General features: G+C 49.0%; 2 protein-coding genes and 1 long non-coding RNA gene across 4 annotated transcripts; 2 read left to right on the plus strand and 1 right to left on the minus strand.

The window, feature by feature from the left end:
* Ankrd34a (ankyrin repeat domain 34A) lies at window positions 1-3,225 on the plus strand. 2 transcript variants are annotated; one of them, XM_059265903.1, is made up of 3 exons: window positions 1-244; window positions 345-408; window positions 811-3,225. In XM_059265903.1, the coding sequence occupies exon 3, from the start codon at window positions 927-929 to the stop codon at window positions 2,406-2,408; it is 1,482 nt and encodes a 493-aa protein (XP_059121886.1). In that variant the 5' UTR covers window positions 1-244; window positions 345-408; window positions 811-926; the 3' UTR covers window positions 2,409-3,225. The 2 variants fall into 2 exon arrangements, with proteins under 2 accessions (XP_059121886.1, XP_059121887.1); XM_059265904.1 differs by lacking the exon at window positions 345-408.
* Window positions 2,697-4,710, minus strand: LOC131913321 (uncharacterized). The gene is made up of 2 exons (XR_009379864.1): window positions 4,533-4,710; window positions 2,697-3,242 (listed from the first exon to the last, which is right to left on the minus strand). It is a non-coding gene; the product is annotated as an uncharacterized LOC131913321 (long non-coding RNA).
* Lix1l (limb and CNS expressed 1 like) lies at window positions 4,516-26,685 on the plus strand. The gene is made up of 6 exons (XM_059265906.1): window positions 4,516-4,892; window positions 14,893-15,056; window positions 19,653-19,793; window positions 22,405-22,500; window positions 23,206-23,283; window positions 24,342-26,685. Exons 1-6 carry the CDS (start codon window positions 4,601-4,603, stop codon window positions 24,582-24,584), a joined length of 1,014 nt encoding a protein of 337 aa, XP_059121889.1. The 5' UTR covers window positions 4,516-4,600; the 3' UTR covers window positions 24,585-26,685.
* The last annotated feature ends 972 nt before the right edge of the window (window positions 26,686-27,657 follow it).

Consider the following 27,657-nt stretch of genomic DNA (forward strand, 5'->3'; position numbering starts at 1 on the left):
TAAATAGCACAGCAGAGCTCCGCCCCCACCCCCCCCCTCTTCTCTCCTCCGGAGCCGGCGCTGTGCCCGGGGCGCACCGGGAGGAGGGACCAGGATCCAGCGCTGGGGCGCAGATACTGACACCAAGGGAATCCGGGTGCCCCCCCACGCCATGTGGGCCCCCAGGTACCCGGCTCCTTCACCCCGGAGGCCCCCATGGCCCCGGCCTCAATCCTGGCCAGTCAAAGATTATGCGGACATTCAGGTATCTATTTGGGGGTACAGCCTGGGAGGGGGAAGAACGAGGAGCAACGGGGAACACAGCAGGGGTAAAAGAATCCCTAATTCTTCCTCCACCCCTTTAGGTCCCAAATGCAAGCTGCTTCCTTCCCCCCACTCAATTTTTGGGGATGTGGCAATCTAAAAGAGGTTAGGAATAGAAATATGTGTATGACTGTACGGGTGCATGTGTGTGGGTGGGTGGCGTTCAGTATCCTAGAGAGGGGGATTCCAAGTGTGGATAAGAAAAGGGGGATGTTGGAAAGGTCTGATAAGCCGTGGGGTGCGAATGGGGGGGTGCGAATATCTCTGCGCGTGCATGTACGTATTTGCATGAGCCCTTCAGTGCGGATGCACCCTTCCCACCTCCTCTGGCATGCACTGGGCGGGGAGGGGGGGGAGGCTCAAAGGCAGGAGTCAAGAGGAAGGACTGTGCATTGGAGACCCCCCCCTCTCCCGTCATACACCAGGCATCTTCATCGGTGCCTCAGTTTCCCTACTGAGCCTGTCAATAAGCTCTCTCTCCCTCTCTCTCTCTCCTCTTTTTCACAGGGATAGGCTTTACCACCAAGACCTCAGGCCTCTCCCAACCACCACCCCCACATTCCTAGCCATCTTCGTCAGGTCCCATTCCCGGCTCCATCGGTGCTTTCGCCCGAGCCGCAGCTATGCTGCACACCGAGGGCCACGCTCTTCTTCGGGCGGTGGGTCAGGGTAAGCTGCGCTTGGCCCGTTTGCTTCTGGAGGGAGGAGCCTACGTGAATGAGGGTGATGCCCAAGGGGAGACTGCGCTAATGGCGGCCTGCAGGGCCCGCTACGACGACCCTCAGAACAAGGCGCGTATGGTACGCTACCTCCTGGAGCAAGGCGCGGACCCCAACATCGCAGACCGTTTAGGACGCACCGCGCTCATGCACGCTTGCGCCGGGGGTGGGGGGGCCGCCGTGGCCTCTCTGCTCCTGGCCCACGGCGCAGACCCCTCAGTCCGAGATCACGCTGGCGCTTCGGCGCTGGTCCACGCCCTGGACCGCGGGGACCGCGAGACCCTTGCCACGCTGCTGGACGCCTGCAAGGCCAAGGGCACGGAGGTCATCATCATAACCACGGATACCTCGCCCTCGGGCACCAAGAAGACCAGGCAGTATCTCAATTCCCCACCGTCCCCGGGGGTAGAGGACCCTGCACCGGCTCCTCCTAGTCCAGGGGTCTGCACGTCGCCTTCCGAAGTCCAACTGCAGACTGCAGGAGGAGGACGGGGGTTGTTGTCCCCTCGCGCCCAGGAAGAAGAGGAGAAAAGAGACATATTTGAATTCCCTCTTCCTAAGCCCCCTGATGACCCTTCCCCTTCCGAGCCTCTCCCCAAGCCGCCTCGACACCCTCCAAAACCACTCAAAAGGCTCAACTCCGAGCCCTGGGGCCTTGTGGCGCCTCCTCAACCGGTCCCTCCCGCCGAAGGGAGACCGGGGATGGAGCGCCTGGCCGCGGAATTCAACGGCCTGACCCTGACCGGCAGACCGCGTCTTTCTCGGCGTCACAGCACCGAAGGCCCGGAGGACCCGCCTCCATGGGCGGAGAAAGTGACGGGCGGGGGTCCCCTCTCGCGCCGAAACACAGCGCCCGAGACTCAGGAGTCTGGTCTGCCTTCAGGGCTCCGGCAAAAACTGAGCCGCATGGAGCCGGTGGAGCTCGATACCCCTGGACACTTTTGCCCTGACTCGCCCGAGTCCAGCCGCTTGTCCCTGGAGCGCCGGCGATACAGCGCCTCTCCGCTGACCCTCCCTCCCGCGGGCTCAATCTCTTCCCCACGCCAGTCCCAAGAAAGTCTGCCCGGGGCTGTATCCCCGCTGAGCGGACGCAGGCGGAGTCCCGGGCTGCTAGAGCGAAGGGGCTCCGGGACCTTGCTCCTGGACCACATCTCGCAAACGCGACCCGGTTTCTTGCCTCCTCTCAACGTCAGCCCCCACCCTCCCATCCCCGACATTCGCCCCCAAGCCGGAGGTCGGGCACCCTCACTGCCCGCCCCTCCTGGGGCACCAGGGTCTCCCAGGACCAAGCGCAAGTTGGTGAGACGCCACTCCATGCAGACTGAGCAGATTCGCCTGCTAGGGGGTTTCCAGAGTCTAGGCGGGCCGGGGGAACCAGGGCGCTGAGAGAAGTCAGAGAGGCACCGAGGAGGGGAAGGGTCAGGACCCCGATGGCAGGAGAACCAGTTGATACCTCTGACACGGGATCTCTTGCATGTGCTCACGGCACTGTGCACGCACACATGGGTAAGCATGTGTCCACAAGCACAGTACACTTACTAGCCAGGAAGGATAAATACTGTGTTTACTGGGCGTATAGACCCACGCATTCGTGCCCTGGTCATTTCACACGCACACGGGATTACTTGGGTACCCAGAGGCACAGCACACCAACAAATAGAGGACCACTTGTGCTAGGGTCCCAGGCTCCCTGGCCTTTATTCGGAAGCAGCAGGGAGCCCCCACTTGAGGCTGGTCTCCTGGATCTTTGCTCTCCTGAAAAAGCAATCCCTTGCTTTCTATGTATGCCCGGAGACGTGGCCTATCATACTCTCGCATACTCTATTTTCTCTTCACGAGTATCTCACCCCGTTCTGCAGGTCTTGCTTCTCCATGCCTGGCTCCTTGCTCACACCCGGCATCCATCCGCTTTTCAGGATGTCTTCTTCTCTTTTCTGAGGCTCCAGCAGCAGCTCCCGGTCTCGGTTCTGTTGCTGCCTCTCATGCCCTCAACTTCCGGCTTTTTCTTCCCACCTGCTCCCCCGACCCACCCAACACACACCACTAGGGACCGCCTTGTTGACCCCAGGGGGTGGGTCATGGGCTCTAAGTTGCTCTTCTGTGTGTCTGAGCTTATGAACACCCCTACAGGTAGAAGTGGGGAGGAAGCCCAAGTCAGTCCTCTTACCACTTGAAATGTCAAATAAATGTGTTCCGAAGTCTCTGTTTAGTCTCTGCTGCCTGAAGGGGTGGGGTGGGGATAAAGAGGAGAGGGATGGGGGGGCGATGCTAACTTACCATTACAACCACCCCGGGAGGGTCTCCAAAGGTTACAGGAGCCCGACTGGCCGATTGTGGTTGTAGGTTTTCAGGCATGTGATGGGCCTTCCCTGCAGTCTCCCCATGCCTGGCCTTTAATGATTTAAGATTCTTACAGAAACATGCCCCCCTTCTCCATAAGCAGATACAACTTCCTATTTTTTGACATTTTTTTTGTTTTGCTTTTTTTTTTTTTTTTTTTATAAACACAGGGTTTAATTTCATTTCCCCAGGTGTGCCTCGTCCATTTTCTTTTCACCTCCATGTTTAATCTCTGAGCCACCCTAGGAGAGAGGGCAGGGCTGGTAAGCTCACCCAAGACGAAGTAAGGAACGATAATCAATCAACAAAACCGTGTTATAGTGTGTGTGCATGGGCGTCTGTGTATGGGAAAATAGTTGGAACTCAGCCTGAGGAGTTCTATGAACAAAGTGACCCTTTCCCACACATGTCCTGAATTTCTCAGTTTGATAGGTTTCTGCATGTATTCTAGCTCTTTCTTTCTGTACAGTGATAAACACATTCTACTTTCTCTCACTCCCTTAGTACATAGCTGAAATCTGAAAACCACCCCTAAATGTAGCATAGAGAAAAGACGAAAATCTTTGGATCAGACCACTTATGTCTGAATCCCCCTTACCATCTAGCTATTCGATTTGGAGGAGTGTATCTAGCCTTCCTGAGCATCACTTTCCTTGTCTGTGAAATAATAAAAGTCTGGTTTGTGCTTGCTATTATTAGGTAAGACAGTACACTAAAGTATACTACATAGCATGTTCTCACTGAAGCCGGCATCGTGCTGCGTTTTAGCTTCACCGCCAATTGTATATGAACTTAGACTAGTCACATGACCTCTCTGAACCAGACAAGGGATCTCTAAGAATCCTTTCCGGCTACAAGTCTACCCAGCCGTGCATCCAGGCCTATTTTTCCTTCAAGCCCCGCCCCAGAGGTCTGCCCGGATTTCTAGCGTTTACCACAGGATTCCCAAAGATGCTCCGAAGCTCTCCCTCTTAGACTGTATCGCCTTTTCTCGTCGCAATTGGCTCCCGCAGCCTCCGCCTTCCTCCATCATTTGCCTAAGGCGGCGCAGGGGCCCGCCCCTTCCCTCCCTCTCCACCAGTGATTGGCATGGCCTCTGGCTCGGCCCCGCCCGCCCTTGACTGACAGCTGGGCCCCGGCACCGCCCTCAGTCCCTCGGCTCTTGCTCACCGGGGTCGCTGGGACCGTTAGCTCGCCAGGCTGGCCAGCCGCGGGGCCCAGCTCTGCCGCCGGCCGGGATGGAGACGATGCGAGCGCAGCGGCTGCAGCCCGGCGTAGGTGCCGGCGGGAGAGGCACTCTGCGAGCGCTGCGGCCGGGGGTGACCGGGGCCCCGCCGAGCGCCGCCACACCCCCCGCGGGCCCGCCGCCCGCCCCGCCGCCCCCCGCCCCGCCCCCGCCGCCGTTGCTGCTGGCTGGTGCCCCCGGGCTGCCCCTGCCCCCCGGCGCCTCGGGGAGCCCTGCGGTGCTGCGCGAGGCCGTGGAGGCGGTGGTGAGGAGCTTCGCCAAGCACACGCAGGGCTACGGCCGAGGTGAGTTGTGTCGGGGGCTGGCCTCCGGCGGGACCCACTCTAGGCAGGGGGCTGGCTCCCGCTGTCCGCCCGGTGGCTCAGCTTGGCGTCCAGCCCTCGCGTGCATTTCCTTTTGGGGAGTTTCCTTCTGGACACAGACACAGACACACACGCTTGCGCGCGCGCAGACACACACACACACACACACACACACACACGGGGGGGGGGGAGAGAAGAGTTATTCATGTATTCTCCAGAGACTCCTTTTTTTTTTTTTTTCAGATGCAATCCTCTTTTCTTTAACTTTTTCTCTGTCAGCAGCAGAACTGGAGGCTTAAGGTTTTTAACGTCCTTCTCCCTTTGAGAAGCGGCCCCTATTGTGTGGAGTCCTGTCCTTTATCTCAGACCCAGGACATGCCTCATACCTACACTTCTTTCCTCTCTGATTTCAGCAATTCCTGTACTCGGGCTCCTTAACCCTGACTTTGTAATTCTTCACGTACTTCTCCACCCCACCCTACCCCCACCGTGAAATTTCCGCCCCGACTTCAGATCTGCTGGAGAATTAGGGAGTGCTTTCAAAAGTCACTCGCAATAATCGTTTCTTTGAATCTGGACCCACACCACTGAGGCCGAGCCAGCTTCCTGTGACTTGGTCCCTCACTTCAGTGTCTTTCAGTTGGGAACCTCACAGCTCGGGCCTCTGGCTGGCTGGCTCTGTGTTCCTGGCCCCTGCCCAGGAACTGAGGATAAATCGCAGGCCTTGGCTCTCTCAATGCTAAATTCTGTGGAAACGAGCCAGGCAGCAACCCTATTTTGCTTAGAAACCTCCAGCTTAAAGATGCCTAATTTCTGGGAAGAGGGATGTGAGGATTTTCTTTGTTGTTTTTGTTTAGGCAATGTTAACCAATTTCCTGTCAGAACTCTGGTTCCAAATTCAGAGGTTAAGCGACAAGGAACACACAGTGAAGGATGTGTGAGCCAGACTTTAAGTCTGGAATCTCAAACACATCACTTCTGTTTGCTTGATCAGGTCCTCCTTGGTCTGAAAGCAACTGTATCCTTTCTATTTTAATAGGAGAAAAGTTGCTCAGCATTCTCCTCCTCCTCCTCCTCCTCCTCCTCCTCCTCCTCCTCCTCCTCCTCCTCCTCCTCCCCTTCTTCCTCTAGCTCCCAACTACTGGCCCTCTCCTTCCCTCCCCCCTCCTTGCCTCTTTCCTTCCTTCTCGAGGAAGCAGGACTGAAAACAGCGAGAACAGGCTTTGGAGACCTGTCACTTGCCAGCTCTGTCTTTAGGAGGGACTCATGACTTCACTGAGCAACAGCTTCTTCAAGAGTTGTGCTATGGGTTAATTAAGATTCTGATAATTAAGATAATTGAAGGCAACATAATTGGGCACTTAAAATGATTGTTGGCTCAGATTTTCTGGTTAGCTCTTCCTTAAGAACATGTTTCATTTTCTCCTACTCTTAAATATTTGTAGCTTTGTAAAACCAAAGACTTCAATGAAAACAGATGTTCCAGATCCACTTTTGTTGCATGTCTGATGGTTCGTTTACTATTAATTTCCCTGCACTCTAACCAGTTTGGATTCTAACCATGGCTAGGACTCTGTGTGGCGCTGGGCATACAAGTGGCTATATTTCAGAAACTCGTGAGCCAATGTGGCTGCTTCCCAGATGGGTTCCTAGGTCTGATGAGGCTGTATGACAGAACTGCCGTCAGCTACATCCTGCTGCCTCAGGTCTTTTACGTCAATTCCAAGGGAAACATTTGGCCTCGGGGTGTCGTAGTAGCCAGTAGTCACCCTAATTCTGAAGAGTTCCTCTTGGAAATGTCCAGGTATTTGATGAACATTATAGGGAAATGTAGCCTCTTTCCTTGCCCCTGTTTCTCTGCCCTGAAGAGCCTCTGGCTGGGTGTCTAGAAAGGGCGAGGGAACAAAGGGTTCGCACTGACAAAGAGCAGGCAGTCAGGCTTCAGACTCTGTGGTGAGGCTCTCCTTCCGTCTCCCCACCTCCCACCACACTCTTATTATTCCTGAGTTTCTGGTTTCCAGTCTGGGTGTCCAGCTAGCGCTGTAGGAGAATTTGGCTCTCTGCTGATTTGGCTCAAAGTCCTTCACCACATGGAACCGCTTATTCTGCTTCAATTAATGGGCAAAGCTTCCACTGGCATGTACCCATATACCCTTGTGACTGATGGCATGATAGTCAGGGGGTGGCTGGACTGCTCTGAGTATAAGTTACTTTGGTCTCTGTCCAGATCAGCCTTTCATCTGGCAACACCTTACACACCATCTTCAATTCACATCCTTTGTCTTCTTCCTGTCGACTCTAAGCTCACTACTTCCACTACTGACTTTTTAGATCGACCTCCACCAGTGTTGGATCCCAGCAGACACGCACGCACGCATGCACGAACGCACGCATGCACGCACACACTTCCCTCTTTTGTTATTTCCCTACTCCCCATTCCCCTACCCATTCCTGCTCAAAAGTCACACACACTGTTGTGCTGGCTATTTTGGTTTGTTTTGGCTTTTCAAGACAGGGTTTCTCTGTGTAACAGCCCTAGCTGTCCTGGAACTCCCTTTGTAGACCAGGCCGGCCTCGAACTCACAGAGATCCACCTGCCTCTGTCTCCCGAGTGCTGGGATTAAAGCCACCACCGCCCGGCTTGGTTTGGTTTTTGAGAGAAGGTCTTGGTATATAGTCCAGGTTGGCATGGAGCTCATTGTGTAGTTCAGGCTTTCGAATTCATGGTGATCCCCCTGCCTCAGCTTCCCAACTGCTGGAACTACAGTCATGTGCCATCATGCTTGGCTTGCTGTTGGATCTCAAATCACCTCACAGTGTATAGAATTTGGATTGGGGCCCTGGCCCTGTCATACAGTGGCCATGTGATCTTGGCGATAAGCCTTACTCTCTTTATGCCTTACCTGTTCCAGTTACCCATTTAACAATATTTACTGTTCACCAGACACAGTGGTGAACAAGGCACATATTTAGTCTCTATCTTGATAGAGCTCAGTCTGCTTTAGAGCATGTGTGAGGATTAATGGTGCAATAAAGCAAGATAGTACAATAGAAAGAGGGCTTGTCTGGGAGCCAAATGAATTATTATTTCTTAATCCTACTTCTGTTACTTCCGGTCTGTTCCTTAAATTGTATGCTTTTTGCAAAATGAGTATTATAGTACTTGTCTTGATTTAAAATTTGTGTGTGTGTGTATATGAGTGTTTTGCCTGCATGCATGTCTATGCTCCATGTTCATGCCTGGTGCCCACAAAGACCAGAACAGGGTATTGGATCCCCAGGGACTGGAGTTACAGATGGTTTTGAGCCACTATGTGGGTGCTGGGAATTGAACCCAGGTCCTCTGGAAGAGTAGTAAGTGTTTTAAACCAATAAGCCATCTCTCCAGCCCAAGAATAAATGAATTTTATGTGATATTTTCTGCTTAGCTACTCTTTGTCATCAGAATCAGATTCTTTTCCTAAAAATGTCACTGGAGCTAAAATAGTATGAGCATTTACAATTTTCAGAAATAATGGATCCACACCCCTGTGAATTTCTCGTGGCTATCATAACAAAGTATCACAAATTGTGCTGCTTGAAACAACAGAAATGGAGTGGGTGTGGTGGTACACATCTGTAATCTTACTTGGGAGATGGAGGCAGGAGCAACAATGAAATTCATGGCCATCCTTGGCTATATGGGGAGTTTGAAGCCAGCCTGGGCTATACGAACCCTCGTTTCAAAAAACTAAAATGAAATAGTGTGTTCTTTTACAGTTCTGCAGGCCAGACGTCAGCATCAGTATCACTGGGTCAATCGGGTGTTAGCAGGATCCCGCCAGAAAGTCTAGCCTTGGCTTCTCCAGCTTCTGGTGGCAGCGGCATTCCTGAACCCTGATCATGACCACATCACATCGCGTCTGCCTCCATGCCTTCTCCTCTCCTGTGTTTTGCCAACTCTGAGTGCCCCTCAGTTTTATTGTTTCTTTTTGGTTTTTGAGACTGGCTCTTACTTGTGTAGTTCTAGCTGGCCTGGAACTCATAATGCAGATCAGGCTAGCCTTGAACTCACAGTGATCCTCTGGCTTCTGTCTCCTGGTGCCACCAGTATAATCTTTGATGATTTCCCTGAGTCAGATTCCTAAAACACACCTGCAAAGTCCTTGTCACAGGAGGTGATAGCCGCAGGTTCCAGGGACTAAATAAACACATCTTGACGGGATGCACTATTTAGCCTTCCTATGGCCCTGCCAAAGTCACTGCCACTTCACAGTGCTGCCCTTCCAAAACTTCTGTACACCGTAGGCTAGTCATGGTCTCCTAAAGACTGGGAAGGAATGTTAGGTAAAAGATTGTTGAGCAGCATCTCTCTTTTCCATAGTGTGTTCGATGAGCCTCCGCCAGCTTATTCTTACAAACCTGTATGAACAGGGGAACATTTTACCTTCCAATGTCATTACCTGTTTATTGTCCTCACCACAGTACTGTCTTTTTCTTACCTCTGTGTTTGTTTTGTTTTGTGAGGAATGCTCTCTTGTAGTCCTGGCTGGCCTCAGACTTGCAAACCTTCGGCTCAGCCTCCTCAGGGCTGGGATCATAGATGTATGCTTCCTACCCTGGCCCTGTAGTTATTCTTTTATTATTACTATTGCTGTTCCTATATCACTCCCCTCATCCTCCACAGCGCTTGGGAATTAAACCCAGAGCTAGAGCTTTGTGCACGTGAGGCCAGTACTCTACTACTGAACTATACCTAGATTTATTCCCTTTTTTAGATCTATTTTATGAGGTAGGTGTGGGGTGTGTGTGTGTGTGTGTGTGTGTGTGTGTGTGTGTGTGTGGCTGGCTGGGTCTACGTGCAGGTGTGTGCATACCCTAGTTCACAAGGAGGCCAGAGGTGGAACTGGATCCCTCAGAGCTGAAGCTGCAGGTGTTTGGTAGACACCTGGCTTGATCTGTGGGTGCTGGGATCCGAACTTTAGTCCTCTGGATTGCTCAACAAATGCTCTTAACTGCTGGGCTCTCTTCCCAGCCCCTCTTTTTATTCTCATGATTTCAAATGTTCTTTAGTTTCATGGTTTCCTGGGGAGCTAAGGGAAGGGGAGACTGGAGCTGGGGCTTGCACCGAGGCTTCAAGGATGCTAAGCACATATTCTTAACAACTGAGATACAATTCTAGCCCCGATGTGTTATTTTAATGTCTTTATCGATGTGGGTATGATTTGTCACTGACATTTCGTTTAGACAGCCATCTAGTGTTTTATTTCCTGCAGTAAAACCCTGAACATCCATCCCCTCTGTACCCTCACATCATGGTATAAGGATTTAACATTCCTCACTACTTTGAACTTTGCTCAACCCGGCATTTTCAGTCACTTCACAAAGCATCGCATCTGTCAAACAGATTCTGTTCAGCACTTCTTCACATATCCTACAGAAACCATTATGTCCTGATGCCTCACTGAAAGTCTGATTACAAAAACAAACAAACAAACCTGTTGTGCAGCGGTGGCACATGCCTGGAGTCCCAGCACTTGGGAGGCAGAGGCAGGGAGTCTCTGAGTTTGAGACCAGCCTGGTCTACAGAGCCAATTCCAGGACAGACAGGGTTACACAGAGAAACCCTGTCTGGAAACAAACAAACAAACAAAACAACCAACTAACCACCACCAAAAAAAAAACAAAAACAAAAACAAAAACAAAACAAAACAAAACAAAAAAACACCTATGGGCTCCTCACTTATAATGTACAAACTCACACAAAGCACACAGACAGAATTTTCTGTATGTTTCAGGGGACTTGTGAGCCCTTTGGAAGCTCTGACATGGATTGTATCTCGGGCTGGGTTTCCCAAGCTAGAAAGAACATTGGCTTTAGGATATATAGATTCATGCTGCAACTCTGCAGGCCTTGAGCCCTGGAGGAAGTCATCTGCCCTTCCTCAAGCCTGGCTGAGCTCCGGTCTCCTCCACTCACAGCATTACTCTGAGCATTTTCAAGTGTAGGACATAATGAATTGCTTTAAAACAAAACAAACAAACAAACAAAAACCCCTCTTCCCCACTCTCTCGTTTCACACTCAGTGTTTGTGGAATTAGCTCCCCCATTTGACTTTGAATAATCATTTAAAAAACTAAGCCTGTGCTGGATGGCTGTGCTCAGTTTAACTAGAGCTGGGCGGAACATGGGTTTTGAGCAGGCCCTTCCCCAGGGCGGCCTCCCCTTCCCTTTCACTCCCTGTCTTCCCCGTTGTTGGCATTGTTGGCATGTTAGGGGAGCTGTCACTTGTCTCAAAGAAGGGACGATGGAGACTGAAAAGAACTCGGGAGAAAGAACAAAGAGAGCGAAGCTCTCTGGGCAGGAGTGACTTGAAGATGGGAAAGAAAGCCTTTCCTTTTGCTAGAAGAGTGAACACTTCACAAGTCAGTTACATGTGGGAGATGAGAAAGGCCTTATGCTGCTTTCCCAGCTGGCTGCCGTGTGGGGTCTTTGCTTTAGTTTGCAGAGCAGGTAAGGGCTGACTTACTGGCCACTTGGCTTTGATCATCTCGCTGGCCGGGGTTGTGCACTGTTCCTTCCCTCCTCGAAGACTAAGTTTTGCTTGATGAAAAGGTTTGGGCCGGGTTCCTCTTCAGAAGCCAAACTGGCTCACAGCTTCGGCCCTGCCCTCGCTAGGTCCATCACCCCTTCTCGCACAGGCCACGGCTCCTGTTGCTGTCCCAGTCAATGACTGAGCACAAACAGGGATGCTAACGCAGCACATGGAGATGGAATGCCTTTGACCTAAAGGTTTCTTGGCTTGGCCAAACCTTTCTTGGAACTACATTGCCGCATGAGCAATCCAACCAAGTCTCTCTCCTCCCACATGTCAGACCTTCCTTCTCCTACTTCTCCGATAAATCTCTTGCATGTTTTTTTTGTTTGTTTATTTGTTTGGGTTTTGTCAAGACAGGTTTTCTCTGTGTAACAAACAGTCCTGGCTGTCCTGGAACTCACTCTGCAGACCAGGCTGGCCTTAAACTCAGAGATCTGCCTGCCCCTGCCTCTTGAGTGCTGGGATTAAAGGCATGTCCCACCACCGCCCAGCTATCTCTTGCATGTTTATCTCATCTTAGTATCGTCTTCACAGACCAAAACTAACACAATTTGAAAAAACGGATGCGTTTTTGTGGTATCAGGAATGGGAGGGTGGTCGTGCTGTAAGGTGCTAGAAGGCATGTGTGATGATTTATGGGGCTTCAGTAAAAGCCATTTGAAGTGTTTGGAGACCAAGTGATCCATTCCACCGATGAACTGACCTGATCCCCCCTTCCTATATAAAATCTGCTGCTTTGAATCTTGCCCTAGACAAGGCCCTGCTCAGTCTCTTCGCTGCCGTCTTTTGCAGCTGCATCCTGAGTTTCACATCCCTTCATTTTCCTGCAGCCACAGTGGTGTCCTATTCCACGTGTTGGCTGTGCTCCATCCTCGCTCACAGCCTTCATACCCACTGTTCTTTATAGGGAATGCTGTCCTCTCATCTTTTGCCTAAGGAGTCTCTGCGCATACTTCAGTCTAGTCATCACCCCCTCAAGGTGGCTTTTTTGATCTTCTTAACACTAGGTGAGAGCTGGGTGTGGTGGCACACACCTTTAATCCCAGCACGCAGAGACAGAGGCAGGTGTGTCTGTGAATCTGAGGACAGCCAGGAATATGCAGTGAGACTCTGTCTCAAAAAACAAAACCAGGCTGGGCAGTGGTGGTGCATGCCTTTAATCCCAGCACTCGGGAGGCAGAGGCAGGCGGATTTTTGTGAGTTCGAGGCCAGCCTGGGCTACCAAGTGATCCCCAGGAAAAGGCGCAAAGCTACAAAGAGAAACCCTGTCTCGAAACCCCCTCCAAAAAAACAAACAAACAAACAAACAAACAAAACAAAACCAGTCAATCACCCAACCAACCTCTCAAAAACACTAACCAGAAATGCCCACAACAGTTCTCACTGGCTATCGCTCTTATCAGAGTTGCAGTCGGCTCAAACACTTGAGATTGTCTGGCCAGTGTCTTTCCCCTTCTTCACAATGTTGCCCAAAAGAAAAGGAGTCATTGTCTCAGCCTAGGGTCTGGTTCACAGTCAGTCACAGAGCAGACACTGGTAATATGTTTGTGGAATGACCAAGCCCATCCATCAAGGAATGGCAGGGAGTGCTCTAGAATACTGTGTCGTCTCTGGAGTTTGATGTTTCCCTGCTTACAACTAATAACTTCGCAGTTCCTGTTTAATAAGTGCTTTGAAGTCACACGATTTCTGAACTAGAGATAATGGACTTTATGACTCACAGCACAGCAGAGAGCATCAGGTACCGTAGGTGCTTCAGTCTTCCTGCTTCCTAAGTCCGAAGCAGAAGGCTCAGCTGGGTTTCATTATGAGAGAACAACACTGAGCTCCAGAACCTTTCCTTTTGTAATAAGCACTAAGCAAGCTTGTTCTTCTTATTTATTTATTTTGTCGTCATCAGCATCAGCATCAGTTTTGTGAGACAAGGTCTCACTCAGTAGCCCAGGCTTGCTTGGAACTTACTTTGTCTAATGTCTCCCAGGCAGGTCGATCTTGAGGTAGTCCTCTCGTCTCAGCCTTGTGAATGCTGGAAAATGAGGTGTGAGCCCCTCTCTGCGGGCAGCAAGCTCCTTGCATCCCCCTTCCTGCAAACACAGTCCTGCGAAGTGACCCATGGAAAAAGTAGGCAGGGTTTTGCAGGGTTGCCGCAAACCCAGTAAGGTGTGGAGGAGCAGAAGAGACCCACGGGGAGTATTGCCCAATAAAAGGTCCCTCTACAAACCATTTATACCCAGACAAAGCCTCCGAAGAGCATCCACACCCTCCATTCTCTCTCTCACAGTATACACATGCATTCTAGACTGGAAAGGAACTGATCATTGGTTTACTCACTTGAAGCAGAAGTTGGAGTCTTATTTCCTTGAATGGCAGGGTTGTCTAAAGTTTTCAGCACACTGTGGGGGGCTAGGTTGGCTATGCCTGTAGTTCCAGAATTTAGGAGACTGAAACAGAAATGTCTCAAGCTCTGGGCCAGCTTGGGTTACACAGTAAGACTGTTTCTCAAAAACTAAGTGGCTGGAGAGATGGCTCAGCAGATCTGGTTTGGTTCCCAGATCCCACATGGTGGCTCTCAGCCATCCAAAGTTCCAGCTCCAGGGGATCTGACACATGCTTCTGACCTCCATGGGTCCCTCCCACATGTGCTCAGGCATATATCCAGGCAAAAAGCACTCACATACATAAAAGAAAATAAATAAATCTAAAATTCTACTGCTTAAATGGCTGAGCCATTTTTTTCTCAGCCTCACAAAACAACTTTTAAATGAAACATTGTAACACAATACAATCCAAAAATATACTAATTTTATAATTACATGCTGGGGAATAATGGGAAAATATTAAGTCTTTGTTTTCCGTAATTAAACGATTATGTTCCTATAAGATCTGAAAACTTTGTGTTAGAGGCACTGCAGTTGGTGATGTGCAAGGGTCTCCAGGCCAGGCAGGAGGAGGGTCCCCAGGCCGGGCAGGAGGAGGGTCCCCAGGCCGGGCAGGAGGAGGGTCCCTAGGCTGGGCAGGAGGGTTTCAGCCACCTTAGTGGCAGCATGAGGCACCAAGGCTGCAGTGTCGCGGAGACACTCCACCACCACACTGTCAGAGACACCTCGGTTCATTTCACATTTGAGCTGGATTAATTTTCAGTTGCAGCACATTCAGAAGCCTTTTGCTCTTCTGTCTCCCACTATCCCGTTTATTTGCCTGACCCCATATAAGGTCACGAGAAGGTAGGAGCAGGAGGACCAGGGAGGAGGGAAGCCCAACTTTGGCATGCTGATCTGTGGGTCTACGTTTACTAATCTAAGGGTTTTAAATGATGACCAGGAGCAAGGGACTTGGTCCAGGCACCTAAAACCCAGCAGTCCCTGGAGCTGCTCTCTGGGCTGAGCGACCTGCTTCTCTTGCAGTGAACGTGGTGGAGGCTCTTCAGGAGTTCTGGCAGATGAAGCAGTCCCGGGGCGCCGACCTGAAGAATGGGGCTCTGGTGGTGTACGAGATGGTCCCTTCCAACAGCCCTCCCTATGTCTGCTACGTCACTCTGCCGGGGGGAAGTTGTTTTGGGAGTTTCCAGGTAAGAGTTACAAGGCAGCAGCGTAAGGAAAAGTGTGTACGTGCTAATAAGGGCTCTATTACTTTGGCCATTAATCTCTGCCTGAAGTCACATATTTGAGTCACCAACTCTAGGCAAATCCTCCTGGCAAGCACCAGAGGCTCATGAGGTCACCGAGGTGCCTCATCAGCATGCTCTCTTTCATCTCAAATTTGATTGGGCCTTCTCTTACTGTGTCAGACTCCCAGCACCTAACCTTTGCATTAATCTGGCTTCCACAATTGCACTCCAACTTCCTGTCATTTCTTCTTTTTTAAATGTGTAGGGGTGTTTTGCCAGCTTGTATGTCTGTGCGTCACATGTGTGGAGTGCCCCAGTACCCTGGAACTGGAATCCCAGATGCTTGTGAGCTGCCATGTGGGTGCTGGGAATCAAACCTTGAGTCCTCTGGAAGAGCAGCCAGTGTTCCCAACCACTGACCCCATCTCTCCAGCTCTGATTTTATTCTTTAAATTTATGTATTTATGTATTTATGTATTTATTTATGTATTTATTTATTTATTTATTTATTTATTTATTTATTTATTTATTTATTTATATGCATTGGTGTTTTGCCTGCATGTATGTCTGTGTGAGGGTGTCAGATCCACTGGAGCTGAAGTTACAGACAGTTGTGAGTTGCCATGTGGGTGGTAGGAATTGAACCCCAGGTCCTCTGGAAGAGCAGCTGGTGCTCTTAACCTCTGAGCCATCTCTCCAGCCCCTGATTTTCTTTTTCTTTTTCTTTTTCTTTTTTCTTTTCTTTTTTTTTTTTTTTTTTTTTTTTTTTTCCGAGACAGGGTTTCTCTGTGTAGCTTTGCACCTCTCCTGGAACTCACTTAGTAGCCCAGGCTGGCCTCGAACTCACACAGATCCGCCTGGCTCTGCCTCCCGAGTGCTGGGATTAAAGGCGTGCGCCACCACCGCCCAGCCTGATTTTCTTTTTAATTACATGTATATGTATGTTGTCTGTGTGGGGAATGTATGCCTGCTGGTGCCACTGAAGCCAGAAGATGATGGTAGATCCCCTGGGGCTGGTGTTACAGGTGCCTGGAAACCTTGTGATGTGGGTACTGAGAACGGAACTCAGGTCCTCTGCAAGAGCAAGAAGTGGTCTTAACTACTAAGCCTTTTTTTTCCAGCCCCTCTTCCTCCTCCTCCTCCTCCTCCTCCTCCTCCTCCTCCTCCTCCTCCTCCTCCTTCTTTAAAGACAGACTTTCATGTAGCCCAGCCTGACCTCAAACTACGTAGGTAAGGATGATCATGCTGAACTTGTGATCCTACTGCCTCCGTCTCCCAAGTGCTGGGACTATCTGTGTATGCAGTGCTTGGGGACCGACCCCAGGGCCTCCTACATGCTAGGCAAACACTACAGATGAGTGCCAGCCCCAGCCCCCAGAGTACACTGTTTTGAATTTTTCCTATTGCTAACATTCTGTACAGATATGAAGCGCTGGCCATGGTAGAAAGAACTACCTTCATAGGACAGTAAGAAGTTACAGGGCTAAAGAGAGTTCAGCCATTACGAGCACTTGCTGCTCTTTCAGAGGACCGAGTTCAGATCCCAGCACTCACACCAGACGGCCCCAAACCACTGTAACTCCAGCTCCAGGGACCTGACACTCTCTAATGACACAAGCGCACGCACGCGTAAAAGTAAAAAAAAAAAAACAAATTATAAAAACTTTGAAAGAAATTATTGTAGATGGATATGAATATAATCATCAAGAATTGACTCCCCACCCACATTTCAGACAGGAAGGCGATCTTCCAAAATGTCAACTTAAGAGTCTGCACAGAAGTTTAAGGAATCTAACCAACAGACACCTTGGGTTAGTTTTGGTGTGGTTGTGTCACCTTCAGATAAGGTAGGGACCCTTGCTGTTTCCATAGCTCCTTGGGTCCCCCATTGTCCCGGCCAGCGGGGATCTTCAATGGAGACCCTAGAAGGGGGAGTGGGGAATGAAAGGGACAAGAGACACAAAGAATTGACAGCAAGACAGTATTTTGATCAAGCTGCAAAATTTTATTTTTCTCAGGCAGGTTTTATAGCAAGCAGAGCAGGAAGCTTTCTCTGGGAAAGAAACCAAGCAACCCAGCCGCAAAACATTCTTACTAATGGTCAGTGTAGTAAAAAGATAAGGAAATTTTCTAATAACTCGGGACTTGTCCAGGCATGTCACAAGTTTCTGGTTAAGTGGCTCAATACTGGAGAACAGAAACTTAACTCAGGCAGGCAATATGGCATGGCTTTTAAAATTGTCCCCAGCACCCCACCATATTAACTTACATCATTACTGATTATCTCTTCAAGGGTTTTGGAGTGTTCTGGTTTTTTTTTTTTTTTCTGGCTCTGTATATATGTATATGTGTGTGTATACACATAGGATTGAACCCAGGGCCTTGCAAACTGTCTTCTTTCTTATTTGGTATTGAAAATCTGCCACCTGCTGGGCAGTGGTGGGCACGCCTTTAATCCCAGCACTCGGGAGGCAGAGCCAGGCGGATCTCTGTGAGTTCAAGGCCAGCCTGGTCTACAGAGTGAGTTCCAGGACTGCCAGAACTGCTTCACAGAGAAACCCAGTCTCAAAAAACCAAACAACAACAAAAGCACACCGCCCACTCAGACCCGAGCACATAGACAATCACTGTTGCATTTTGAATGAGAACCACTGTAGCTCTCAGTTCTTGCCTCCAACAGGAAGCCCTGAGGAAACCTTGTTGACTTAGTTTGTTTTTCTGGACAGGGTTTCTCTGTAGTCCTAGCTGTCCTTGAACTCACAATGTAGAACAGGCCGGCCTGGAACCCGTGGAGATCTGCCTGCTTCTGCCTTGGGGTGCTGGGATTAAAGGCGTCACGACGACTGGCTTGGAAGCCTTGTTTTAAACCACATGACTCAGCACTTGAGCCGTTTCAGGTAGATAAATATAAGCCCAGCCTGGGAAGACGAATGTTTACATTTGGTTTTCCCTTTTCATGTGTGGTGTGCAGATAGTGTGTGCAAGTACACTTTTGTGTGTGCATGCAGACTCCTGCGTTGATGTGGGCAAACGTCCTCAACCACTCTTCCTCCTTACTCACTGAAGCAGTCTCTCAGTCAAACCCAGAGTTGCCAACATGGCTGCTCTCGCTAGCCAGCTTCCTTTAGGGATCCCATCTCTGGTGTTCCGAGACTGCAATTTCAGACAGGCGTTACGTGGGTTCCGGAATCTGGGGTCTGAATTCTGGTTTCACACTTTAACCACTGAGCCTTCTCAGCCCCCACGTTTCTTACTAAAGAATACTATGGCTCCTTCTTCTCACCTCCTCACAGTCTGAAGGGCAGTTTGAACTTTATGATGCTCATGAAGGAACCGTTACTGTACTTGGTTACTTTTTGAACTGAAATGATCTCTTCTTGGCCTCTTCAGCTCATTGTTTTACATCCACCTTGGCAGGTGAAACTCTCCCGGTAGCTTTCTTCACAGCCGACTTTTCAGAAGCTGTGTTATAGGATAAAGCAGTTAACGGGCTGGTACTAAAGTAGAAAAAGGAACTGAAGAAACTGAAGTGTTAGTGTGAATGTATCAAGCTCCATATGCCGTCTCGAGGGAACAGTCCACTGAGGGAAATAAGGAGGAGTTAATGGTGATAGTTAAGTGACGAACATCTCCCACTCTCCTTTTAAAAGCTGAAACATCAAACCAGTGTGGTGCGGCATGTCTTTAACCCCAGCACTGGGGAGGCATGGGGATCTCTGTGTGTTCAAGGCCAGCCTGGTCTACATAGTGAGCTCCAGAACAACCAGGGCTACAGAGACCTTGTCTCAAAAAGCAAAAAGCCACACCATTCCTCTTAATCATGAATGGCAGAGGATCCAGAGGCTTCTTCAGTACCTGACAAAAAGACTACTTATACCAGAGCAGTATGATGGCGAGGGATCTGAAATTGGGATGGGCCAAGCCTTCTGAAAATCAGATTTGCCCTGCTGCCCGTGTTGGCTACAGTTTAAAACAAGTTGCTGTTTCCCCTGCTTTCCTCCGTCAGCCTTTCTTCCCTCAGCTACCTATCTTCCTGCATCTACTGGTGGGGGGACATCTTCAGACTTAGAGCCTGTGGAGGAAGCTCCTGTGGCCTGCCTGTTTACAGCTAAGACTGAAGAGCAAGACTCCCAGATGGATGCTTCTAATGGGACATGACGTGTTTTCATCTTGGGTTATCTAGAATTCAGACATCCTTGCCTGAGGAGCTGGCCAGGATCTGGCTTTTGAGTAATTAGTTCTGTTGACAGTTTAAATAGAGGCATTCTTCATGTCTTAGGGTTATACGCTGACGTCAGCAGCCTTCCCCGCTCTGCATTCAATTTGGTGTGAGCTAGTCATCTCCAACTCTTTAATGACTTCAGGATGTTGAGTCAAAGTTATGTTTTCAAACACCCCAGCCATTTCACAGTAAAGCTTCGGAAAGTGTGATGAGCGCAACTGATTCATCTACGGTGTCCAAATGCCTTCCTCCTCAGTGGCGTGCTTCCTGCTGTTCCTTCCTCCCTCGTAGATGCACGAGTACATACTCTCTCTCACTCTTTCTCCCCTGCCTAGTTTTGCCCCACAAAAGCCGAGGCCCGGCGAAGTGCTGCGAAGATTGCGCTAATGAACTCCGTGTTTAACGAACATCCATCCCGAAGAATTACTGATGAGTTCATTGAGAAGAGTGTCTCAGAGGCCCTGGCATCTTTCAATGTAAATAACTTGGACATGGGAGGAGGGAGAGTGGGGGTGGGGGAGCAAGGGAACCCATGTGTTTTTGTTCTTTGCTGTCTGCATTTCTCTTCTGTTTACTCCATCAATTTTTTTGTGTGTCATGTGCTCCATATCTGTCTTTAATTCTATATCTGTGTTTTTATGTTTAATGATTTGTCTCTTTGTGTTTCTTTTATATCTAGATACTTTTAATTCAGGATGTGTGGAATTAAAAAAATTTTATGATAGTCATGGTGATACATACATACCTTAAGTCCAGTGTTCAGCACGCAGGCAGATCTATGTGAGTTCCAGGATAGCCAGGGCCAGAGGGAGAACCTATCTCAAACAAACAAAAACAATACTAAAATCTTTATCATGTCTGTGTGCATGCCATGGTGCATATGTAGAGGTCAGAGGACAACTTCTGGGAGGCCATTCTGGTTCTCCTTTTCTACCATGAAGGATCCAGTGTCAAACTCAGGTTTCCAGGCTTGGAGGAAGTATCTTTACCTGCTGAGCCATCTCACTGGTCCCAATTTATGGAATTTTAGAGCTATTAAAATAATGAAATAATTTCATGCTTGACTTTTTTTTTTTTTTTTTTTTTTTCGAGACAGGGTCTCTCTATGTAGCTTTGCGCCTTTCCTGGAACTCACTCGGTAGCCCAGGCTGGCCTCGAACTCACAAAGATCCACCTGGCTCTGCCTCCCGAGTGCTGGGATTAAAGGCGTGCGCCACCACCGCCCGGCCATGCTTGACTTTTACTTCTAAGTTTGGTTTAAAATTTCAGTTCCTGTTCCTTAAAAATAGGTAGCTCTGCAGCATGGGCTAGGGAGAGGTGCCCTCCTCTCCTAGTCAACACCTGAGGCAAGTGGGAGAGCTGGCCCTGCCCCTCATTAGCTGCAGCACTCAGGGAGAGTGGCCCCACACCTCACCTGGGCAACACAGTAGAGCAGGCCCTGAAGGTGTAGGTGTGGGAGATCCAACCCTGAGGACATGAAGGTGTAGGTATGGGAGAACTGACCCTGAGAACTTGAAGGTGTAGGTGTGGGAGATCCGACCCTGAGGACTTGAAAGCAGGAGAACTGGCCCCGCCCCTTGCTCATCACTGCAAGGGGTGAACTAGCCAGGACAATGCTGGAGAGCTCACCGTGGTGGTGAAGACAGGAGAGAGCTGGCTGGCTGACCAACCCTGCAACTACCCAGAACCAGAACCAGGGTTATGTGTTGACCCACCCCAACATCCATCCCATCTGTGATCGGCTGGATATGGGGGCGAGAGGGGGATGCCAGTCCAGTGGACCCAGGACTGCAGGATCTTTACAACACTGGGCAGCAACGGGCTGTCCAGGAAGAGTCCCAGGGAGGGCCCAGTGTCGATGGTGCAGCAGAGACCGGGGACCTCCAACCAGACCAATGATTCTTTTCGATAAACGCCTGCATGTAAAAATATATGGATAAAGGGGTTTACTTCGTGACTCACTCTGTCACACTGCAGCTTCCATGACAATATTTTCCCCTTCTTCCTTTCTTTCCCTGCTTTTTCTCTTAAATTTTCTCTTGTTTTATTTTGGGGTGGGGAGGGAGATGGGTAGGATTGGGAAGCATGATATGTGAAAGACACAAAGAATTTAAAAAAGGGGGGGGGGAGCTTTGTGAGTGGAGACAGATCTAGAACTTGATGGCCATTCACTGTACCTAATCACAAAGCTGAGTTTCCTGAGAGACGGAGAGAGGAAGAGGCCCAAAGCCAATCTCTGGCCTCCACACTAGTGTGCACACAGAATATACTCTTAACTATTTATTTTTATTTCAATGTAGCAACTGAAAATTTTAAAATCAAATGTGGGAGCTGGAAGACTGGCTCAGCAGTTAAGAGCACTTGCTTTCTCAGAGGACCCAGGTTCAGTTCCTGTGTCAGGAGAGCCGCCTGGAACTCCAGTTCTAGTGGATCTGCTACCTTCTTCTGGCCTCTGTTGGCATTTGCACACATGACACACACATTTAAAAAAATCTTTAAAAAAGTCAATACGGGGCTGAAGAGAGAGTGCAGTGCTGAAGAGCACTGGCTGCTCTTCCAGAGGACCTGGGTTCGATACTTAGCACCCACATGGCAGCTCACAGCTGTCTGTAACTCCAGTTCCAGGGGATCTGATGCCTTCATGCCAATGCACATAAAATAAGTTATTTTAAAAAAAGTAAATACATGGCTCATGAAGGGCTGGGTGATGGGTTAGCATATAAAGCATTTGCCTTACAAGCAGGCAGTCCTTAGTTTGATCCCCAAAGCCCATTTAAAATGCTAGTGTGGTGGCTCATGTGTGTAGTCCAGAGCTGTGTATCCCTGGGGCTCTTTTGCCAGCCAGTCTGGCATAATTGGTGAACCTCGGGCCAACAACACTCTGTCTCAAAGGAGGTGGTCAGTGTTTCTGAGGAATAACACTTGAAGCAATCCTCTGGCCTCCAGATGAGTACACATACACACGTGTGCACCGGTGCACACACTCATAAATATGCACAAACATGTTACCAATTTCTATTGGATAATGCTGGTCCAAATGATAACTCTGATTGAAAACCTACTTGTGTTTTTCTTTCTTGTTACCAGGGTAACAGAGAGGAAGCAGACAACCCAAATACAGGGATTGGTGCGTTCCGATTCATGCTGGAATCTAATAAGGGCAAGTCAATGCTGGAGTTCCAGGTACTGTCCCACCTGCTTCCCTGGCTCTAGTCACACAGGTCAGCCCGATGCACCAGCTAGTTATCTCTACCTCATTATTCTGAAAAAAGGTGGAGAGAAGGTGGTTAGATCATCAAAGTACAGTTACCTTTCTTCCCCGAGTTACACCAGAGTTGATTACATGTTAGATGCTTCCACAGATACATTGTATAAAAAGTTCCCCATTTGACTCTGATGCGGTCTAACTTAAAATCACTATCCCGATGGTATTAGCCAGGATTCTCTGGAGAAACAGGACAGATAGAACATGCATTCCTCTCACACACAGTTTATTAGAATGGCTTGTAGGCTGTGGTCTGATTTCTCCAAACAAAGGCTGTCTCTAGGAATCCAGTAGCTGTTCAGTCCTCCAGGCTGGATGTCTTAGCTGGTCTTCAGTATATACCAGAATCCCAAAGAAGTGGGCTGTAATACCAGTGATGGAATGGACTTGCTGTGAAAGAAAGTTTCTGTCTTCCGTGTCCTTTATATGGGCTGCCACAAGTGTGGCCCAGATTGTGTGTGTGTGTGTGTGTGTGTGTGTGTGTTCCCACTTCAAATGATCCAATCAAGAAAAGAACCTCACAGTGTACCCAGCAGAGCTTGGGGTTTAGTTAATTCCAGGTGTTATCAGGTCAACAACCAAAATTGGCCATTACACTGGTATTTCCTATCTTCTTCCCTCAGGAGCTAATGACAGTTTTTCAGCTGCTGCACTGGAATGGCAGCCTTAAGGCCATGAGGGAAAGACAGTGCTCTCGACAGGTAAGAGTCAGCTGAGGGAAAAGGGCAGAAGAGCTGCCTTGGGCTGTGTTAAACGGCTACCAGGCTGTAACTACGGAAGGCCTTATTTCAGAATTCTCTTTGCTCTTTTATTCTTTTTGGTTTTGTAGTTTTTTGAGACAAGGTTTCTTTGTGTAGCCCTAGCTATCCTGGAACTCGCTCTGTAGACCAGGCTAACCTTGAACTTGAGATCCACCTGCCTTAGCTTCCTGCAGGTGCCAGCCTGTTCTTGTATTCTTTGCTCTCTGCATGCCACTGCAGTCCTTTCACCTCCTTCCCGACTGTAGTTCCCTTAGGGAACCCCCTGGCTGAATCGGGCTTGGCAGCTCCCACCTCTAATCCCAGCACTTAGGAGGCAGTTCCATGCAGCTAGTGCTAAATAGTCTCAAAACGAAACAAACTATCCCCCTTGGCCTCTCTGTTCCCTAGCTGCCATGACATGAACTAGTCTGCTCCCTCATGATGAGCTGTCAACTCTGAAACTGTCACACTCTGGGCGTCTTTCTCACTGAGAAGCAGGAAGGACCAAGTCTATCACATTAACATAATTTTGCCGAGTTATGGGCATTTCCACAGACCCTTGAGCAAGTGTCCATGGTGACTTGGAACAGTGTGCTGAGGTTTTCACACATTCAGGAGATTTTGTTGTTTTTAAAAGATGACCACATTTCCCACCTCAGTCAAACACCCGCACGCTGCTGGGGCACTGGAAGGGGTTGCCTGCCCCCCTGAGCTCTGAGCCCTGGCTGCTCTGGACTCCATTGTCTGTGCACATATTCACCTCCCCCCACTTCTTAGTTACTCAAACTCTTATAACACAGGGGCAAACAAATCTTTGTAGGTCACGTGCTAACTTCAGTTCAGACATCAAGGCTAAGTTCCATTGCGGTCACTGTACTATATACTGTGTATGACATGTGCCTGTCTGTTGGGGTTACTGTGCTATATGGTATGTATGACTGACTTGTCTTTACCATTGGGGTCCCTGTGCTCTATGTTTTTACCTTCTCAGTGATCTTTGCATTCCTCTCTCTGACCAGGAGGTGTTGGCTCATTATTCACACCGGGCCCTGGATGATGATATTCGCCACCAGATGGCTCTGGACTGGGTGAGCCGGGAGCAGAGTGTGCCCGGGGCACTGTCTAGGGAGTTGGCCTCCACTGAACGGGAGCTGGATGAAGCCCGGCTGGCAGGCAAGGAGCTGCGCTTCCACAAGGAGAAGAAAGACATTCTCATGCTGGCTGCGGGGCAGCTGGGCAATATGCACTCCTCCAGCTGCTGAACATCTGTTGCCCTCTATTGCCATGCTCTTCAGCTCTTTTTTGTATGTCTCCTTTCTAAGGCGTAGGATGATTTCTGTATATACTTTCTCAATTTTATACTTTAAAATATAGAGAGATATATATGTATAAATTCTATACCTGGATTCCTATTTGCTGAGATCCCTTTTCTAACTTCCAGTTTGGGGATGTAGTTACCTTTGCAGTATCACTGTTTCATTTTAGAGCTTTGTTGACTTTTAAACCTTCAAATTAAGGATGTAATTCATTTCAGTAGTACAGTACAATTTACTAAGCGTTCATGTCTCTCTTTCTTAAAATAGCAGTCAGCTCGTCAGGCGGTGGTGGCGCACACCTTTAATGGCAGCACTTGGGAGGCAGAGGCAGGTGGTTCTGAGTTTGAGGCCAGCCTGGTCTACAGAGTGAGTTCTAGGACAGACAGAGCTGTTACAACAGAGAAACCCAGTCTCAAAAAACCAAAAACTAAAACAAAACAAAGCAGTCAGGTGTGATGACTCATGGCTATAATAATCTCTGCACTCAGCAGTCTGAGACAGTACTGCTGTGAATATGAGGCCGGCCTGGACGACACAGTCAGTTTCAGGTCAACATGGGCAACAGTGTCTCAGATGTTCTCAAAGCCCTCCTCTCCTACATGTAAAACAACAGCTGGAATAAGGAGTATGTGCCCCACTTCATTCACGATCCTGCTTTCTCTAGATTGAACCAGGGTGAGTGTGGAGCCTTTGGCTTGAGGTGGGCCTTCTGATGCTCCTTTCCTGCTTACTCTCCTCCTTCCTTGCCCCCAAAGGCTCCTTTGTTTAGGGGCTTCCCTACCTTATCCAGAAGGAACAGGAGATCTGGCTTCTTTTTGGCTGGCCTGGAACTCATTCTCTAGACTAGGGGGGCGTCATATTAGTGGCAATATTCCTGCTGAGAGTATAGGCCTGGGTCACCATGCCTGACCTGGTTTTTATTTTGAAGTCTCTCCGGAGAAACTGCCCAAGAACAAGAGAATTATAAATCTAATCCACATGGAGGGTGGGGGGCAGCAATGAACTGCTTCTGGCTTCTCGATATCCTTCCAGCAGTCAAGATTTCCGGATGTAAGAAGAGGGTGAGGGGTCAGCAGACCTTTCCCCATCATTCCCTGCTCACCATACTTAGTAAAGATACACACTTTTCCCATTTCATTTTGTTTATGTAGCCCAGGCAGGCCTCAAACTCTCCTTGTAGCCTAGAATGACCTCCAAGTCCTGAGCCTGCTGCATCCACCTCCCATGTGCTAGGATTACAATGGAACACCTCAGCTGCCTTAACCCCTCCTTCAGTGATTGAAGAAGCATTTTGCTCTTTAGAAACTGTATCTGTTCTATTTAGTGAGAACCATGTTCCTCTCAGGCCCACTGAGCTGTGCTGTTTACTCTTAAATGTTACACCTTAGTTCTCACTTCCTGTGTCTTCCTTCTTTTCCTCCACATGGACTGTGAGAACAGGAGTTGATAAAACTTGGGTGAGAACGTGATTCTTCCTAAGTGGGACCGTGGAAGCGAGCAAGAGAGGAAAGAGAACTAGGTACTTGTGTGTGAAGAGAGAAATGACCAGGACGATAGGCAGAGTTCTGTACTTCTGGATAATTTTATGTAGGAAGCTCTAGCTCCCCTTGTTGCTGTGATCTCTGCTATACTGTATTAGTGTTCAGTGCACTTTCTATCATTATACTCTACTGCAATTTGACTTCCCACTTAACAGTTGCAGTTTGCTTTTAGATTAGGAACTAGGCCTGACCTAGTGATGCAGGTCTGTCATCCCAGTTACTCTAGAGGCTCAGGCACGAAGGTCAGAAATTCAAGGTCCATCCCAGGTAGAGCGAGTTCAGAGGCAACCTGGGTAACTTAGCAAGACTGTCTCAAAAACAGGACGTGGAAACAGGGCTAGGGATAGAGCTTAGTGTGGTAGGGTTTGACTGGCATGGGAGGGCCCAATTCAATCTCTACTGCAGAAAGAGTGGTGGTTGGGGGGAGCAGGAGATCTGGAGGGAAGAGGGGAGAGAGGGAGTAGATTAGACCAGTTAGCTCACTTGGGAAGAGCAAGGTGAAAAGCAGCTTTCTTGCTTTTGAAATCATCTTTGTGACAAGAACACATGGGATCAGGTAGAGAGTCCAGTTACACCAGTGTCAGTGCTTAGAAAAGGGTCCCTTGATTCCCAGCCTGCCTCTTTATTTCACAAAGCACACTGGTTTGGAATAGAGGCTCCCACATTGCATGGTAGGTGTGTCTGTTTTAAACTGGTATATATAACCCAGAAGCGACGAGCCATCCCATTTCTCCTGGGCTCCTTTCTTTGTGTAAGATGTATTAAGGGGTATGAGCTTGGGGAAGAATTGTCCTTGTACCTCCTGGATTCATTATCTTTCTCAAAAACTCATGACTCCAAAGAACATGAGAAAAATCGTTCTGTCCACTTTTGATGTTGAAGATTTTAGTTATCTTTTTGGTACTTTCTATGTATTTTATATGTAAAATTTTACACAATTAAAAATGGGTTGTCCAGTAAGCAAGAATGACTTTTTCCCCTGTGATAGGAGCACATGTAGTTCCAACCTGCTGTGTATCTGAAGCTAGCCTTGAGTATTGACTACTTCATCCCCCTACCTCCACTTCCCAAATAATGAGATCAAGGCCATGTGCCACTCAGCCTGATGGTTGTTTTTTCCTGTCTGGTTTTTCGAGACAGGGTCTTACTGTGGAGCCATAGATGGCCCCAAACTCGCAACAGTTACCTTTCTGCCTCTGCTGCCAGAATCTGGAATTACAAGCATGTGTCACATCCTGCCGGAATGACTGAGGCAGTTTATCAAAGGAGCTCTAACTTGGCCTCATGAACCCACACATACACCGACAAAGGTTTTGAGGCTGGTGGGAACAAGATCATACTGCTGAGGGAAAGCAGCTGCCCCCCTTCTCCAAAGAGTGAAGGAGCCTGGATTTTGCCCATGGCCCTTTCTCAAGCTCATTCCCACGATGGCAATTTAAACTCTATCCATATGATTCGCAAATATATTTCTTCCATCT

This window comes from Peromyscus eremicus, chromosome 6 (genome assembly GCF_949786415.1).
Source record: "Peromyscus eremicus chromosome 6, PerEre_H2_v1, whole genome shotgun sequence".
Classification (NCBI taxonomy): Eukaryota; Metazoa; Chordata; class Mammalia; order Rodentia; family Cricetidae; genus Peromyscus; species Peromyscus eremicus.

Excerpts from the sequence above, each read along its gene's own strand:
- Lix1l (XM_059265906.1), top strand. The coding sequence starts at position 4,601 with ATGGAGACGATGCGAGCGCAGCGGCTGCAGCCCGGCGTAGGTGCCGGC. Across the intron at positions 19,794-22,404 it reads AGGCCCTGGCATCTTTCAAT|GGTAACAGAGAGGAAGCAGA; the intron begins GTAAATAACTTG and ends TCTTGTTACCAG. Across the intron at positions 23,284-24,341 it reads AAAGACAGTGCTCTCGACAG|GAGGTGTTGGCTCATTATTC; the intron begins GTAAGAGTCAGC and ends CTCTCTGACCAG.
- Ankrd34a (XM_059265903.1), top strand. The coding sequence starts at position 927 with ATGCTGCACACCGAGGGCCACGCTCTTCTTCGGGCGGTGGGTCAGGGT.